This window comes from Protomyctophum parallelum (genome assembly GCF_964188405.1).
Source record: "Protomyctophum parallelum genome assembly, chromosome: 3".
NCBI lineage: Eukaryota > Metazoa > Chordata > Actinopteri > Myctophiformes > Myctophidae > Protomyctophum > Protomyctophum parallelum.
Window position 1 is genome coordinate 48,938,730 of NC_139698.1, and position 11,393 is coordinate 48,950,122.

General features: G+C 42.8%; 2 protein-coding genes across 3 annotated transcripts; both read left to right on the plus strand.

Moving 5' to 3' along the window:
- The first annotated feature begins 705 nt into the window (after positions 1 to 705).
- cxcr3.2 (chemokine (C-X-C motif) receptor 3, tandem duplicate 2) lies at positions 706 to 3,257 on the plus strand. The gene is made up of 2 exons (XM_083760543.1): positions 706 to 924; positions 1,662 to 3,257. The coding sequence occupies exons 1-2, from the start codon at positions 862 to 864 to the stop codon at positions 2,748 to 2,750; spliced, it is 1,152 nt and encodes a 383-aa protein (XP_083616669.1). The 5' UTR covers positions 706 to 861; the 3' UTR covers positions 2,751 to 3,257.
- Positions 3,258 to 5,594: 2,337 nt separating this feature from the next.
- LOC310855459 (C-X-C chemokine receptor type 3-like) lies at positions 5,595 to 10,202 on the plus strand. 2 transcript variants are annotated; one of them, XM_083760478.1, is made up of 3 exons: positions 5,595 to 6,034; positions 6,985 to 7,341; positions 8,261 to 10,202. In XM_083760478.1, exons 1-3 carry the CDS (start codon positions 6,014 to 6,016, stop codon positions 9,050 to 9,052), a joined length of 1,170 nt encoding a protein of 389 aa, XP_083616604.1. In that variant the 5' UTR covers positions 5,595 to 6,013; the 3' UTR covers positions 9,053 to 10,202. The 2 variants fall into 2 exon arrangements, with proteins under 2 accessions (XP_083616604.1, XP_083616605.1); XM_083760479.1 differs by having other exon boundaries at positions 7,180 to 7,341.
- Positions 10,203 to 11,393: the final 1,191 nt, after the last annotated feature.

Sequence of the window (11,393 nt, forward strand, 5' to 3'; positions counted from 1 at the left end):
ACAGGCAGTAGGCTGACAGGAAATGGGGGAGTGACATGCAGTGAAGGCCGTCGGGATCGGGAGTCGAACCCGCGGCACACTGCCAGACTCGGGCTACCGGCCAAGGTGCCTGGACCGCTGAGCCCAGGCCACATCACAAATGTATTCATTTATTAAGTTCGATATCCACATTATGAAGATATTGTTGGCCGTGTTTGTTTTACATAAGGTAATGGTTGTTTAATTGTATTGACTACCAGTACCAGTGTATATAATTATTCATAATGCTGAATACAAGTATAAAGTGATGACTTTCAGGGCAACAGAAAGTCAGCACTTACATACTTATAATGCAGCATTTTATTCAGCATCTTATTTTTGTATTTAAAGCTGTTCTGTGTTCATGTTTGAAGACATGCCTCCGTATTGAAAACATCACTTACAAATTCAAGAGGGTTAATTTAACTAGGCCGTTGCAAAAAATGTATGTACCGTTAAATTAACCCTTGGGATTTTGCAGTGTAATAGCAAGGGAGCTTTGCAATCTGCAGACTCGCTGTTTTCACACAATGCAAGATACGGTATACGTGAAATACTTTTAGATTGTATTCATCAGTCATGTGATGTCTGTCTGTGTCCGTCTGAGAAGTTACGCATCTGGCCACAGACATTGTTTTTAATAGTATTTCACAATTTCATCCATTATGTTTGTTAGCTCTTCCAAAAGAATATGAGAAGTTTCAGTTCCTGAGACGACAACTTCTCCTTTCTCATCCTTCCTTGCCTGGCCAAACGTGGTAGGGATTAGCCTAGAAGAGGTGCTGAGTGTGTGTATAAACAGGGTGTGCACTCTTAATTTCTGGCGATTGCAGGTGTTTCATAATGTCCATAAATAATTCTATGGACCAGGTCATATGGACCACAGAAGACTACTGGGACTACACGGTGAGTTACCTTTCATGTGAATCTCTGCACACAAGCGCAAACAGAATGTAATTGAGGTCCTACAACTAAAACAATACAAACAACCTGCATGGTTTATTATTTGGAACAAGGACAGTAGTTAAATAATAGTCTACGACTACGTTATTTGATTTTCACATCCATAGAAAAGATGTCTTATTGTTCCGTACTGGACAAAAAAACAGCAAAAGTAGATTGGTCTGCATCATTGTTCAAATGCACAGGATGAAGTTATTTATCTGGGCAAAGGCCCATATGATTGAAACTTCAATTATGTAAATTGTGATTTGGGATTTAGAAGTGGACTTTTTTACAGCATGGTTCCGCAAGGGCCTATATGTAGCTATTATACGAGGGTTGTCTCTGTGTGTGTACTGTGAATGTCCAGAGCTAATCTCACAATCCAGTGCCAAATGTCTTGTACACTATGCTGGCCAATATGTACCTCCACATTTAACAGAATTATGTTTTATACTTGACACATGAAGTCTGAGATACACATCGAAGCCACAACGTGCCACAACGTGGCAACGATCCCAAGATCGCTATGATTAAAATTGTTACTTATAATTTATACAGTATATATTCATTGTTATGTTATTTTCAGGGTCAATCCCAATCCACAATTCTTTAAAACTATAATTAAGTTTTTGCTATTAAAGAAAGTTGCAATGAAAGTTTTTTATTCAGGTTACCAGATTGTTTTATTATCTTTACAGCCAGAGCCAGACTACGACGACAATGCCACATTTGATGACACCAATGTGTCCCCATGCCCCAAGGATGATATCTATGGCTTTACGCGTAGCTACTCTCCTGTGGTGTACAGCCTGGTGTTTGTCCTGGCCATGGTGGGGAATGTGATGGTGCTCTGCGTAATTCGCCGCTACCGAAGCTCCCAGAGCAGTGGAGTCTGTGCCTTCTCCTTGACTGACACTTTCCTCCTCCACCTCGCCATCTCTGACCTGTTGCTGGCCCTCACCTTGCCCCTGTTTGCCGTCCAGTGGGCGCACCAGTGGGTGTTTGGCCTGACCATCTGCAAGATCTCTGGTGCACTCTTCTCCCTGAACCGTTACAGTGGCATTCTCTTCTTGGCCTGCATTAGTTTCGACCGCTATCTGGCAATCGTCCATGCAGTCAGCTCCGGCTGGAAGCGGAACTCCTGCCATGCCCAAATTGTCAGTGGCATCATCTGGACGGTGTGCCTGGGGCTTAGCAGTGTAGACATTGCCTTCAAGGAGGTGATGATGCTGGATCAGGATCAGGACCAGCTGGTTTGCCAGGCCTCATTTACCAAGCATTACTCCAAGCATTGGAAGGTTGGGCTACAGTTAGTCAACTTTGTTCTGGGCTTTGGGATTCCCCTGCTAATCATGCTCTATTGCTACATCAGAATCTTCAGATCACTGTGCAACGCCACACGTCGGCAGAAACGCAAGTCCCTCCGCCTCATCATCTCCCTGGTGTCTGTCTTCATTCTCTGCTGGGCACCCTACAACTGCTTCCAGCTGGCTGACAGTCTGCACAAACTGGGCGTGATCAGTGGCGGATGCCAGTTTGGCAGCACAGTGGACATTGGGACCTTGATCTCAGAGAGTATGGGGCTGTCTCACTGTGCACTCAACCCCCTGCTGTATGGCTTTGTAGGGGTGAAGTTCAGGAGGGAGCTGAGCAGGATGTGTAAAGGGCTGCTGGGGCAGAGGGGATGGGCGGGGATGGAGCGATGGGGACAGACGACGCCAAGGAGACGCGCACCGTCATGCAGCTCAGCGGAAAGCGAGAACACTTCTTACTCTGTCATGGTGTGAGCCCTCATATGAAGACAAAATTATTACAAAGTGTGTACTTGTGTGAATGTACAAATGCATTCATGTGTATATAGGAAAGATGGTCCGAGGGGGAAGGAGAAAGAAAAAAAGATCCAATCCAGACCTAACATGATAACAGTATAGTGCAGCTCATTTTATGTTGTCCATTTTGTGTAGCCTATGCTTTTGTGATGTATGCAAAATACAAACCTATAAATCAACCTATTGATTTATGTTGTATATAGCCTATAAACTACTAGTACAAACACAAGTATTTACAGTAAATGAGTGGCTTTAGGTTTTAAGGTTAACAAAGATAGATGGACATATTTCAAACCTGCAAAGTATTAAGCAACTTTCATTTCTCTAAAACATTTTGTGAAGTTCCATAAGTTCAATACACCATTGCAGGGGTTTGGCAGATGTTTAGTGGTTTGATTCACTCTCTTCATGAATGTCTGTTTTTCTTTTTGTTATGCCTTGAAAGTTTTCTCTTTATGTGTATACAATTTTACAAACGTACATAAATACATTATGAATTAATTAATACAATTATCCAATCCACAAGGTCACAAGTCGTAATGCGATGCATTGTGACCTTTTAGATCTGCTTTTAACTATTAAGTTAAATGTATTTTAAATAATATAGCCTTATATACACATACACGCACACACGCTAGGAAACTTACTAGGATAACTTATTACTATGATAAATCACGTACGAGTCAAGTCACACTCAGTCCATAAATATAAAACAATGTCAAATATCAATCATGATTTCTCAACCGTTTTATTTTGGCTCAAGCACAACACCGTCATGTTGCCATCTAGTGGACAATGGACGTCTCACAGTCTGTGCTCGCTATTGTTCCAACTAACGCTGCTTTTGAGTCCAGCTGACCGTGTGGAGGACAGGAGACAGGAGACAGCGGTGGCCCGGCCGTTCATTTGTTATTCTAATGAAGTGATGAGTGACGAGTCACATTGACATGTGATCTCTCGTAGAATCCAACTGGTTGCCCGACAGAAAATGTGTCCACATTGTGTGTGTGTGTCAGTGAACTCAAGAGGCGTATTGAGTGTTACACCGAACTGTGTTGACTAGAGATTTGTGCAGCTCCAGTGGTCGTTGTTTTGCTATTTCGATAAAGACCTAAATAGACTCATCTCATCTGAGAAGTGAGAAGTAGAACCCATCGTCAAAAAATGTCCTTTAGTCCAGGGGTTTTCAACTGATTGAGAACCAGGGACCACCACCCTGACTTAGAATCAACCTGGGGACCACTGTTGTGTTGGGTTGGGGATATGGGCTAAGGGCTAAGATTAATGCTTTTGTAACACTTGCTATGCATCCCATGTGTATACATTCCACAGTTTCTCAACCAATTGTCCACTGACTAAGTATCATTTCCTAATAATAATGACTCAACCAGACAATCCGCTGCACTTTCCGCTCTTGAGATTCTTACTCCCTTTTTCTTTTGAATTTCTTGACCTCCAACTTGTCAGTAAATGACCACATGGACGGTCATCATAGGTCACCGGGTCATTCAGTTCACTGTTTCTCAACTAGTGGAAAGAACATTTTTACTACTACTACTACTACTACTACAACCCTTACATTACTAAATGCATGGCCAGGGACCACCACATGCAATACTTCCAGGGACCACCAGTGGTCCACGGACCACCTGTTGAAAACCCCTGCTTTAGTCAATCAGTCAGAGACAGACTAGCCTCAAGATTACACGGGCCTTCAAAATGTATATTGCGATGATCAGAGCAATGGTCACCGTTCTGAGTTATGTAAATGTGACCATCAGACAACTGCTGTATGCTGTAGTGCCCCTAATATTATGTGTGCAATTTCGTTTTCTTTTTTGGTTTGACTATTCTCATCATTCAATGAATCATGGCACACCCCAATCATTTGTGTAAACGGTGTGCCTATGGCCCCTGTGTGACTTTCGTAATGGCAGACCCCAGAACAGTGTTCGTGTCAAGTTTGGTGCAGCAACAAACAGCTTGTGCCCCCCCCCCTGCATGGGGGCCCCCAACAATGGCCCTGGGCCTGGGCACCCGGGCCATACGTGGCCCCTAGTGGATATTCTGATGGCAGACCCCTACCCTACAGTAGGCCTACAACTACGTTCATGATACACAAGAGGGCCATGATGACCCACTGGCCACAATCAGTGACAGTCAGATGAGAAATAACGACAGACTGCAATTATAATGCCATTCATCCTGTCATGATATGTCGTCATCATAAATATCATAAATAAATCTTAAGTAAACCGGTATCCTGTCATTCTCCAATCTGTTAATAAATCACTTAATCAATCAATCAATCAATCAATCAATCATGTTAAAAGGAGCATCAGAATAATGTTAGTGTCTGGGCTGGGGACTGGGTAATGTGTAGCCTATGGGGAAAAGTAACCTGTAGGTACGCGACCGATGGGAATGTTATATAACTTGTAAATAGCTTGTATTCTGTTTGGAAAAATATAAAAAGATACTCCTATGGAAAAGCTATATTATTTTACTTATATTGACCTAAACAATTTAGTATAATTTAGCATATGTAAGGTTTTGCCCACTCAAATGGTACCTCGTCAGATAATCCCAACAAGCCATACAAGTTACAACAACTTCCGAAGTTCCGTGAACAGACTTCACTGTGGTAGCCTTTTCATAAATTATATTTGTACTTGTCTGCTGTCGTGGATGTTTAGAAAAAAGGGCTTTGCACGAGAGTGACTGCCAGGCAGCGACACGCGGAGTCACACAATTCGATGGGCCACCGCTTTCAGTGAACCACTTCGGAGTCGGACCGTTTGAGTTGACGTTTGATACAAAAAACTCATCCAGTTGCTCCTCAGTCCTTGACCCTGCAGGACAATCCTCTGCTTGTGGTGGTGTGGCTGTGGCGGCCGATCATCTTGAGCCTTGTGACCCGGCTTCCTCTGTCTGCGTGTGGTTTTAGTTGATTCAATTAAACGTTTCATGTGTGTTCGCAAAAAAAAGAGAGGGAGCTTCATCGAGGTGTGATTTCTTTTGTGTGTGAAAGACAGCCGAGCTACAAATCTAGAAGTAGAGAAAGACCACACGTGGACTTTCTTCTTCGTACAAGTACGAACCCATGCATTGGGGGAAGGTTTGTTACTTGGTTTAGCTTTCCATCTCTATATATAGTGTGTCAGCACAGCAGCAGGCAGCGATCACACGCTCTGGTTTTCAATGGAAGTAACTTGGACGACATGACTAACATCATGAACACTGTAAGTGACTGTCTTCATTCCAGTAGATAGTATCATAGTACTGTCCTACGGTCCTAGATAACAGTCCTTCCACGGGACTTTTAATATAATAATATCTGTTGTTGTTGTTGTGCTGTTTTACTTTTAAGTGAAGTGTGTGTGTGTGTGTGTGTGTGTGTGTGTGTGTGTGTGTGTGTGTGTGTGTGTGTGTGTGTGTGTGTGTGTGCGCGCGCGCGCGCGATGTCGTTGCCTAGTGCCTACTACATAACATTAACATATGCTTGCTTATTGCCATACGAGTCTTCTTTGTGTGTAGTGTCTCCTACACACAAAGGTATTAGTATAACATTGTTGTTGTTGTTATTATTATTATCCTACTAGGATATTATTATTATTACCGTCATTATCATTATGGTTTGTTTTGATGAATTGTTTTGATCGATTGATTGATTGACCATTTAACCCTGTTGTATACAAGTGTAATGCTTAATTGGGTCGTCCACTCACAGTTAACAGTCTTTGTATTGAGTTTGTGCTTGAAGTGTACTGTAATTCTGCAAACTGTTAATAAATATTTCAATCAATCAATCAATCAATGGTTATTGAATTCACCAGCACAAATGGAGCAAGGTGTCACATGACAGCAAATGTAAATGTCATTTCATGGGTCTTCAAATTAACTGTAGGCCTTGCAGGGACCTCTATTCCAGAATTGCTTCATCTGTTGACATCAGCACCATGTGAGATATGTGGGGCTTTCTCACTGTGTTTATAGAAGTCTGACTCTGAGCTGGTCATTGAGAGTAGAGATTCTCACGGCAGCATACTGCTCTCAACAGCTCAACAGCTTGAGCACCACTCAAGACAGGATTTTAGCTGTACGAGCTGCTACTATAGGCATTGTATCTATAGTCATAGAGAAATCACCATAATATAGCATTTTTAATTTGAGACTTATACCTTTTCTACAGACCAAGATGGATCTGGACCTCCGAGGGATATTTGAAGAGAACGTCACTTATGATGACGTTGACTATGCTTATGTGGATGAGTGCAAGCCAGAGGGAATTTATCGTTTCGAGGCCATTTTCATTCCGGTTCTGTACTCTCTGGCCATGATAGTAGGTCTGCTGGGAAATGGGCTGCTGTCGGTGGTGTTGTTTCAGAAGAGAAGGGCCTGGAGTGTGACAGACACCTTCGTGCTCCACCTGGGTATAGCTGATAGTTTGTTGCTGGTGACACTGCCTTTCTGGGCAGATCAGGCCACAAAGAGTCAGGGATGGAGCTTCGGTACCCCCCTGTGTAAGATCATCGGAGCCATGTTCACGGTAATAACGACTCAGCCTATATACCACATACTGATACGATGCACTGCCTTGCTAAATCTTTCTGTTTACAACTCATACAGGTGGTATAATGCAGTGGTCTCAACCTGTGGGTCAGTGAAGTGACAATTTAAGGACTTTTTAATACCTGAAAGAAAAGGAAAAAAGGCCACGCATTACTGTTTCAAAATAGTAATAAAGTCAAACAAACAGTGACAAAACAAACATTAAATTCGCTTTATTGTCAAACGTGTTTTTAAAACAAACATTGAACTAAAAACAAACATTAGATTTCCCCTTCATTGTCAATGGCATTTTTAAAACAAACATTGAACTAAAAACAAACAATAAACTTGTATATAGGAGCCTAGGAGGGCCTCCAAAACGATACTATAAATACTGGTCAAACATTGGCCAAATTGTCAAATGATGTAAGAAAGAGGCAAGAAATCCGAGGTGTTGCCCCCCAACCCCCCCTCCCCCCCACACACACACTCTCACACACACACACACACACACACAGCTGGTGAATTGAGCATGCTGGAGCATGCTCAAGTATGCTGTGCGTTCCTTTCACTTTAGAGTTTGGGGAGGACTGGCAGGAATGCACAGATACCATAATTACCTTAAGCCTAAAATTCAATATGAGAAGAACTGTCTTTGGTAACACTGGATATTGTGCATAACTCTCACTTTCTCTTTTCATTTTGATTTCACTTTCTCTCTTTCATCTATTACTTAACTCTGTAACCCCCCAAACTTCCCCATGTTCATTTTTAGTATGCTTTTTCTTAGCTTGTATTACCCTGTTATTTTAGCTTGTTTAATATTACATAATATGTTCTTAGCACATGTCTCAGCAACATGTCACTGCACGTACTTGTATGAGTGAGTGGCAAATAAAACCTCTTGGATCTTCCAGATCAACTTCTACTGTGGGATCTTCCTTCTGGCCTGTATCAGTCTGGACCGCTACCTGTCCATCGTCCACGCTGCCCAGATGTTCTCCCGCTGGAAGGCCTGGTTTGTTCGTTTCAGCTGCTTGTCAGTCTGGCTCCTCTCCATTCTCCTCAGCATCCCCGACTGGGTCTTCCTGCAGGCCGTGAAAGATGAGAAACAAGACGGAAACAAGATGGAGTGTATTCACACCTACCTGCTCTTCGGAACGACTGAATGGCGTCTGGGATCCCGTTTTCTCTACCACATCATCGGCTTCCTGCTGCCCTCAGCTGTCCTGATCTTCTGCTACGCCAGCATCCTGCTGCAACTGCAGCGAGGCTCCCAGGGCCTCCAGAAGCAGAGGGCTGACAGGGTCATCCTTGCCCTGGTGGTGGTCTTCTTTATTTGCTGGGCACCCTACAACATAACCCTTATGGTGGATACAATCTCTAACGCACCAAAAATGCCACAAGACCCTGCCACTGTTGGCGGTTGTCAGAAGACGAGGAGCTGCTTGGAGACGGGTCTGTTGGTCACACATGCTCTGGCCTGCATCCACAGCTGCCTTAATCCAATGCTCTATTTCGCCTTGTGCAGGAACTTCAGAGAACGCGCAGTTGAGATGCTGAGGTGTGCAACAGGGTGCGATGTTGACTCCAGCCAGTCTCTGTGGGAGCTAGGTCTAGGTAAAGAACTGCTGCCTGGCCAGGCTTCCGAGAAGGTTGTTTTAAATCAGATAAACACTGAGCAACAGGCACAGTCAACCCAGAGTTGAGAGGGTTCTCGCAAGTGAACTGTCTGCCACTCGGTCTGTTCCAAAGAGAAAAGTTCATGTGTGGGTCATGAGGCTGAAGGGTGAAGGTCCACTGTGTCATAATGAAAAATCCCAGCATTCACTTACCGGTATTTGCCAAAAACAAACAAAAAAGAAAACCTTTGACGAAATGTAAGTTAATTCAAGACAATGTCAATTTTATTGCGTTTTTAATTATGTCCCGCCCCCATTTATATAAAATATAACTGTGGGGATGTGTCTAGGGCTGTGGTTCCCAAACGTTTTAGCCCGTGACCTAGAAGAGAGATTTGATGTCTCCCCTGCACCCAAACTAGTGAAATTAGCAGATCTATTGTTTGGGGAACAGTGGTCGAGGGTATAGAGTCTTTAGAGGGGAGGTTTTAGTGCCATGTCATGATGAGCTAATTGGTATTTCTTAGAGCAGCCATATTGACAAAAATACCCTACAAAAAGTGGGGGCCAAATTATATTTATAATTATTGTGAGTAGTAGTGTAATATTACTTTTTTAGTGTTACAAATAATACCAATGTAGGTTGCTATTTAGGTCAAATGGAGTGAGGGTGGTGCTATTGGGCATGTTGTCTCACTGGAATGATTCTGCTACACTACAGAGCAGAATCAGAGAGCAGTCTACAGAGCAGTGTCAGAGCCTTAATCACTATCAACTGAAGGACGAAGTAATTACACAACTATACCAAAATGGCTCAAAAAAGTCAATTGTACTTTTCACCTTGATACAGCTTTAACAGTTTAATCTCTGTATTATATATCCCATTGTAAATATAGTTGTGAATGACATGCATCATTGTGTTTGCAATTTACATTGTTATTATATTTTATGTACTGCTAAATCATATCATGAATTATTGAATGATCCACTGCAAGGCAAAGGAAGGACTGTTGGATGAGTGTCAGTTGGTATATATATAACATGACGTTCATTGTTCATCATAAAACATTGTTACATTTGGAATGGTCAGGAATATAAGCTATTTCTGTTGTCCGCAAGTGTTACTGTGACTTTCATTATGCAGTCTTGATGGTCGTAAATGTGTTTGTGATAATGGCTGGATATCTTTCACTTTTCATTCATCGTGTTGTCATAGCTTCATTTTCCTGGATGTTGGAAGAAAGTGTGTCTCACAGGGAATGGTAGCAAAACAGAGTGCGTAATGTTTGGGGTCAGACTTAGTTGTCACAATATCGTGCTTGTCCCATGGCAGGCAGGATGACACAAACAGCAAAAACAGGGTGTGATGCCATCGGTCAGGTGACTTTCTTCGTATTTGTGCTGTGCCCTTTTATAAGCTTTGTGTGTGCGTGCATGCGTGTGCATGTGTGGTGTCTGGTGTCTGAACAGTGAACACTCCTCTGTTGTGTGTAGATGGAGAAAGAAAACTGGTGTGCTTTGTGCACCAGGCCCTGCGGTGGGAGGTGCAGACAGTAGAGAGTGCAGAAGTACAGGAGAAGGGGGCGGATGTGAAGACATGACGGGGGAAAGACGTAGATAATGGCGAAACAATTATTGAAGATCACATGGTGCACTTGCCACTAATCGCTTTGTTTTCATTCACATGTCACCAACTCGCCATGCAGGTTGTGACACAAAGGAAAAACCCTGTGTTTTCTTTTCTTCCCCCTTTTTTTGTTTTTACCTTTGGTTCAAAAGTGATCATGTGAATGGGGTAAAATGTCATATAAACATGTAGTTTTAGTATTATTATTATTTTGCACTGTAAAAACGTTACTTTTCAAACCTAAAGAAGACCAATACTTGTAAGAGTGCAGTTTCCTTCCTCTTTGATAACCACTTTCAGTGTTAGTCGCATACACCATCTTGAGTCAGCTTCCTGTATGATTAGCATCAAGTCAATGGTTACTTTGTATCTAGTAAGAGTTGAAATATAGCCTACTGATACGGGATGCACACGCAGATTAAAACATGGCATGCGCTGCTCCCATGCTTGCGATTAGGTTTGGGTTTGTGGGTAGGTTGTTGGTCTAATGACAGTCCGACCAATAGTATGTCTAAACTAAAGCCTGTACCCCTAAACTAAAGCCTGTACCCACAGAAGAAGAAGAAGAAATGCGTTCTGGTAAATCAAGTTTACCAAGGGTAACTGGACTAAGCATCAGATACTTCTTTACAGCCAGGCCCACATGGAGCATTTCATACAAGTGGTTCAATGCCTTGTCCAAGGGCACTTCAACGGTGGTAATTTTAACGTGTCGGACCGCTGATTCGAACTGGCGACCTTCCGATATCTAGCCCGCTCCGCAATCCACTCGGCCACCGCTGCCACAGATACAGGCTGTTA

What these genes read in the sequence shown, in the direction of transcription:
- cxcr3.2 (XM_083760543.1), top strand. Translation starts at nt 862, where the DNA reads ATGTCCATAAATAATTCTATGGACCAGGTCATATGGACCACAGAAGAC. An exon ending in AAGACTACTGGGACTACACG is followed by an intron (nt 925 to 1,661) that starts GTGAGTTACCTT and finishes TTATCTTTACAG; the next exon opens with CCAGAGCCAGACTACGACGA.
- LOC310855459 (XM_083760478.1), top strand. Translation starts at nt 6,014, where the DNA reads ATGACTAACATCATGAACACT. An exon ending in TGACTAACATCATGAACACT is followed by an intron (nt 6,035 to 6,984) that starts GTAAGTGACTGT and finishes CCTTTTCTACAG; the next exon opens with ACCAAGATGGATCTGGACCT. An exon ending in TCATCGGAGCCATGTTCACG is followed by an intron (nt 7,342 to 8,260) that starts GTAATAACGACT and finishes TGGATCTTCCAG; the next exon opens with ATCAACTTCTACTGTGGGAT.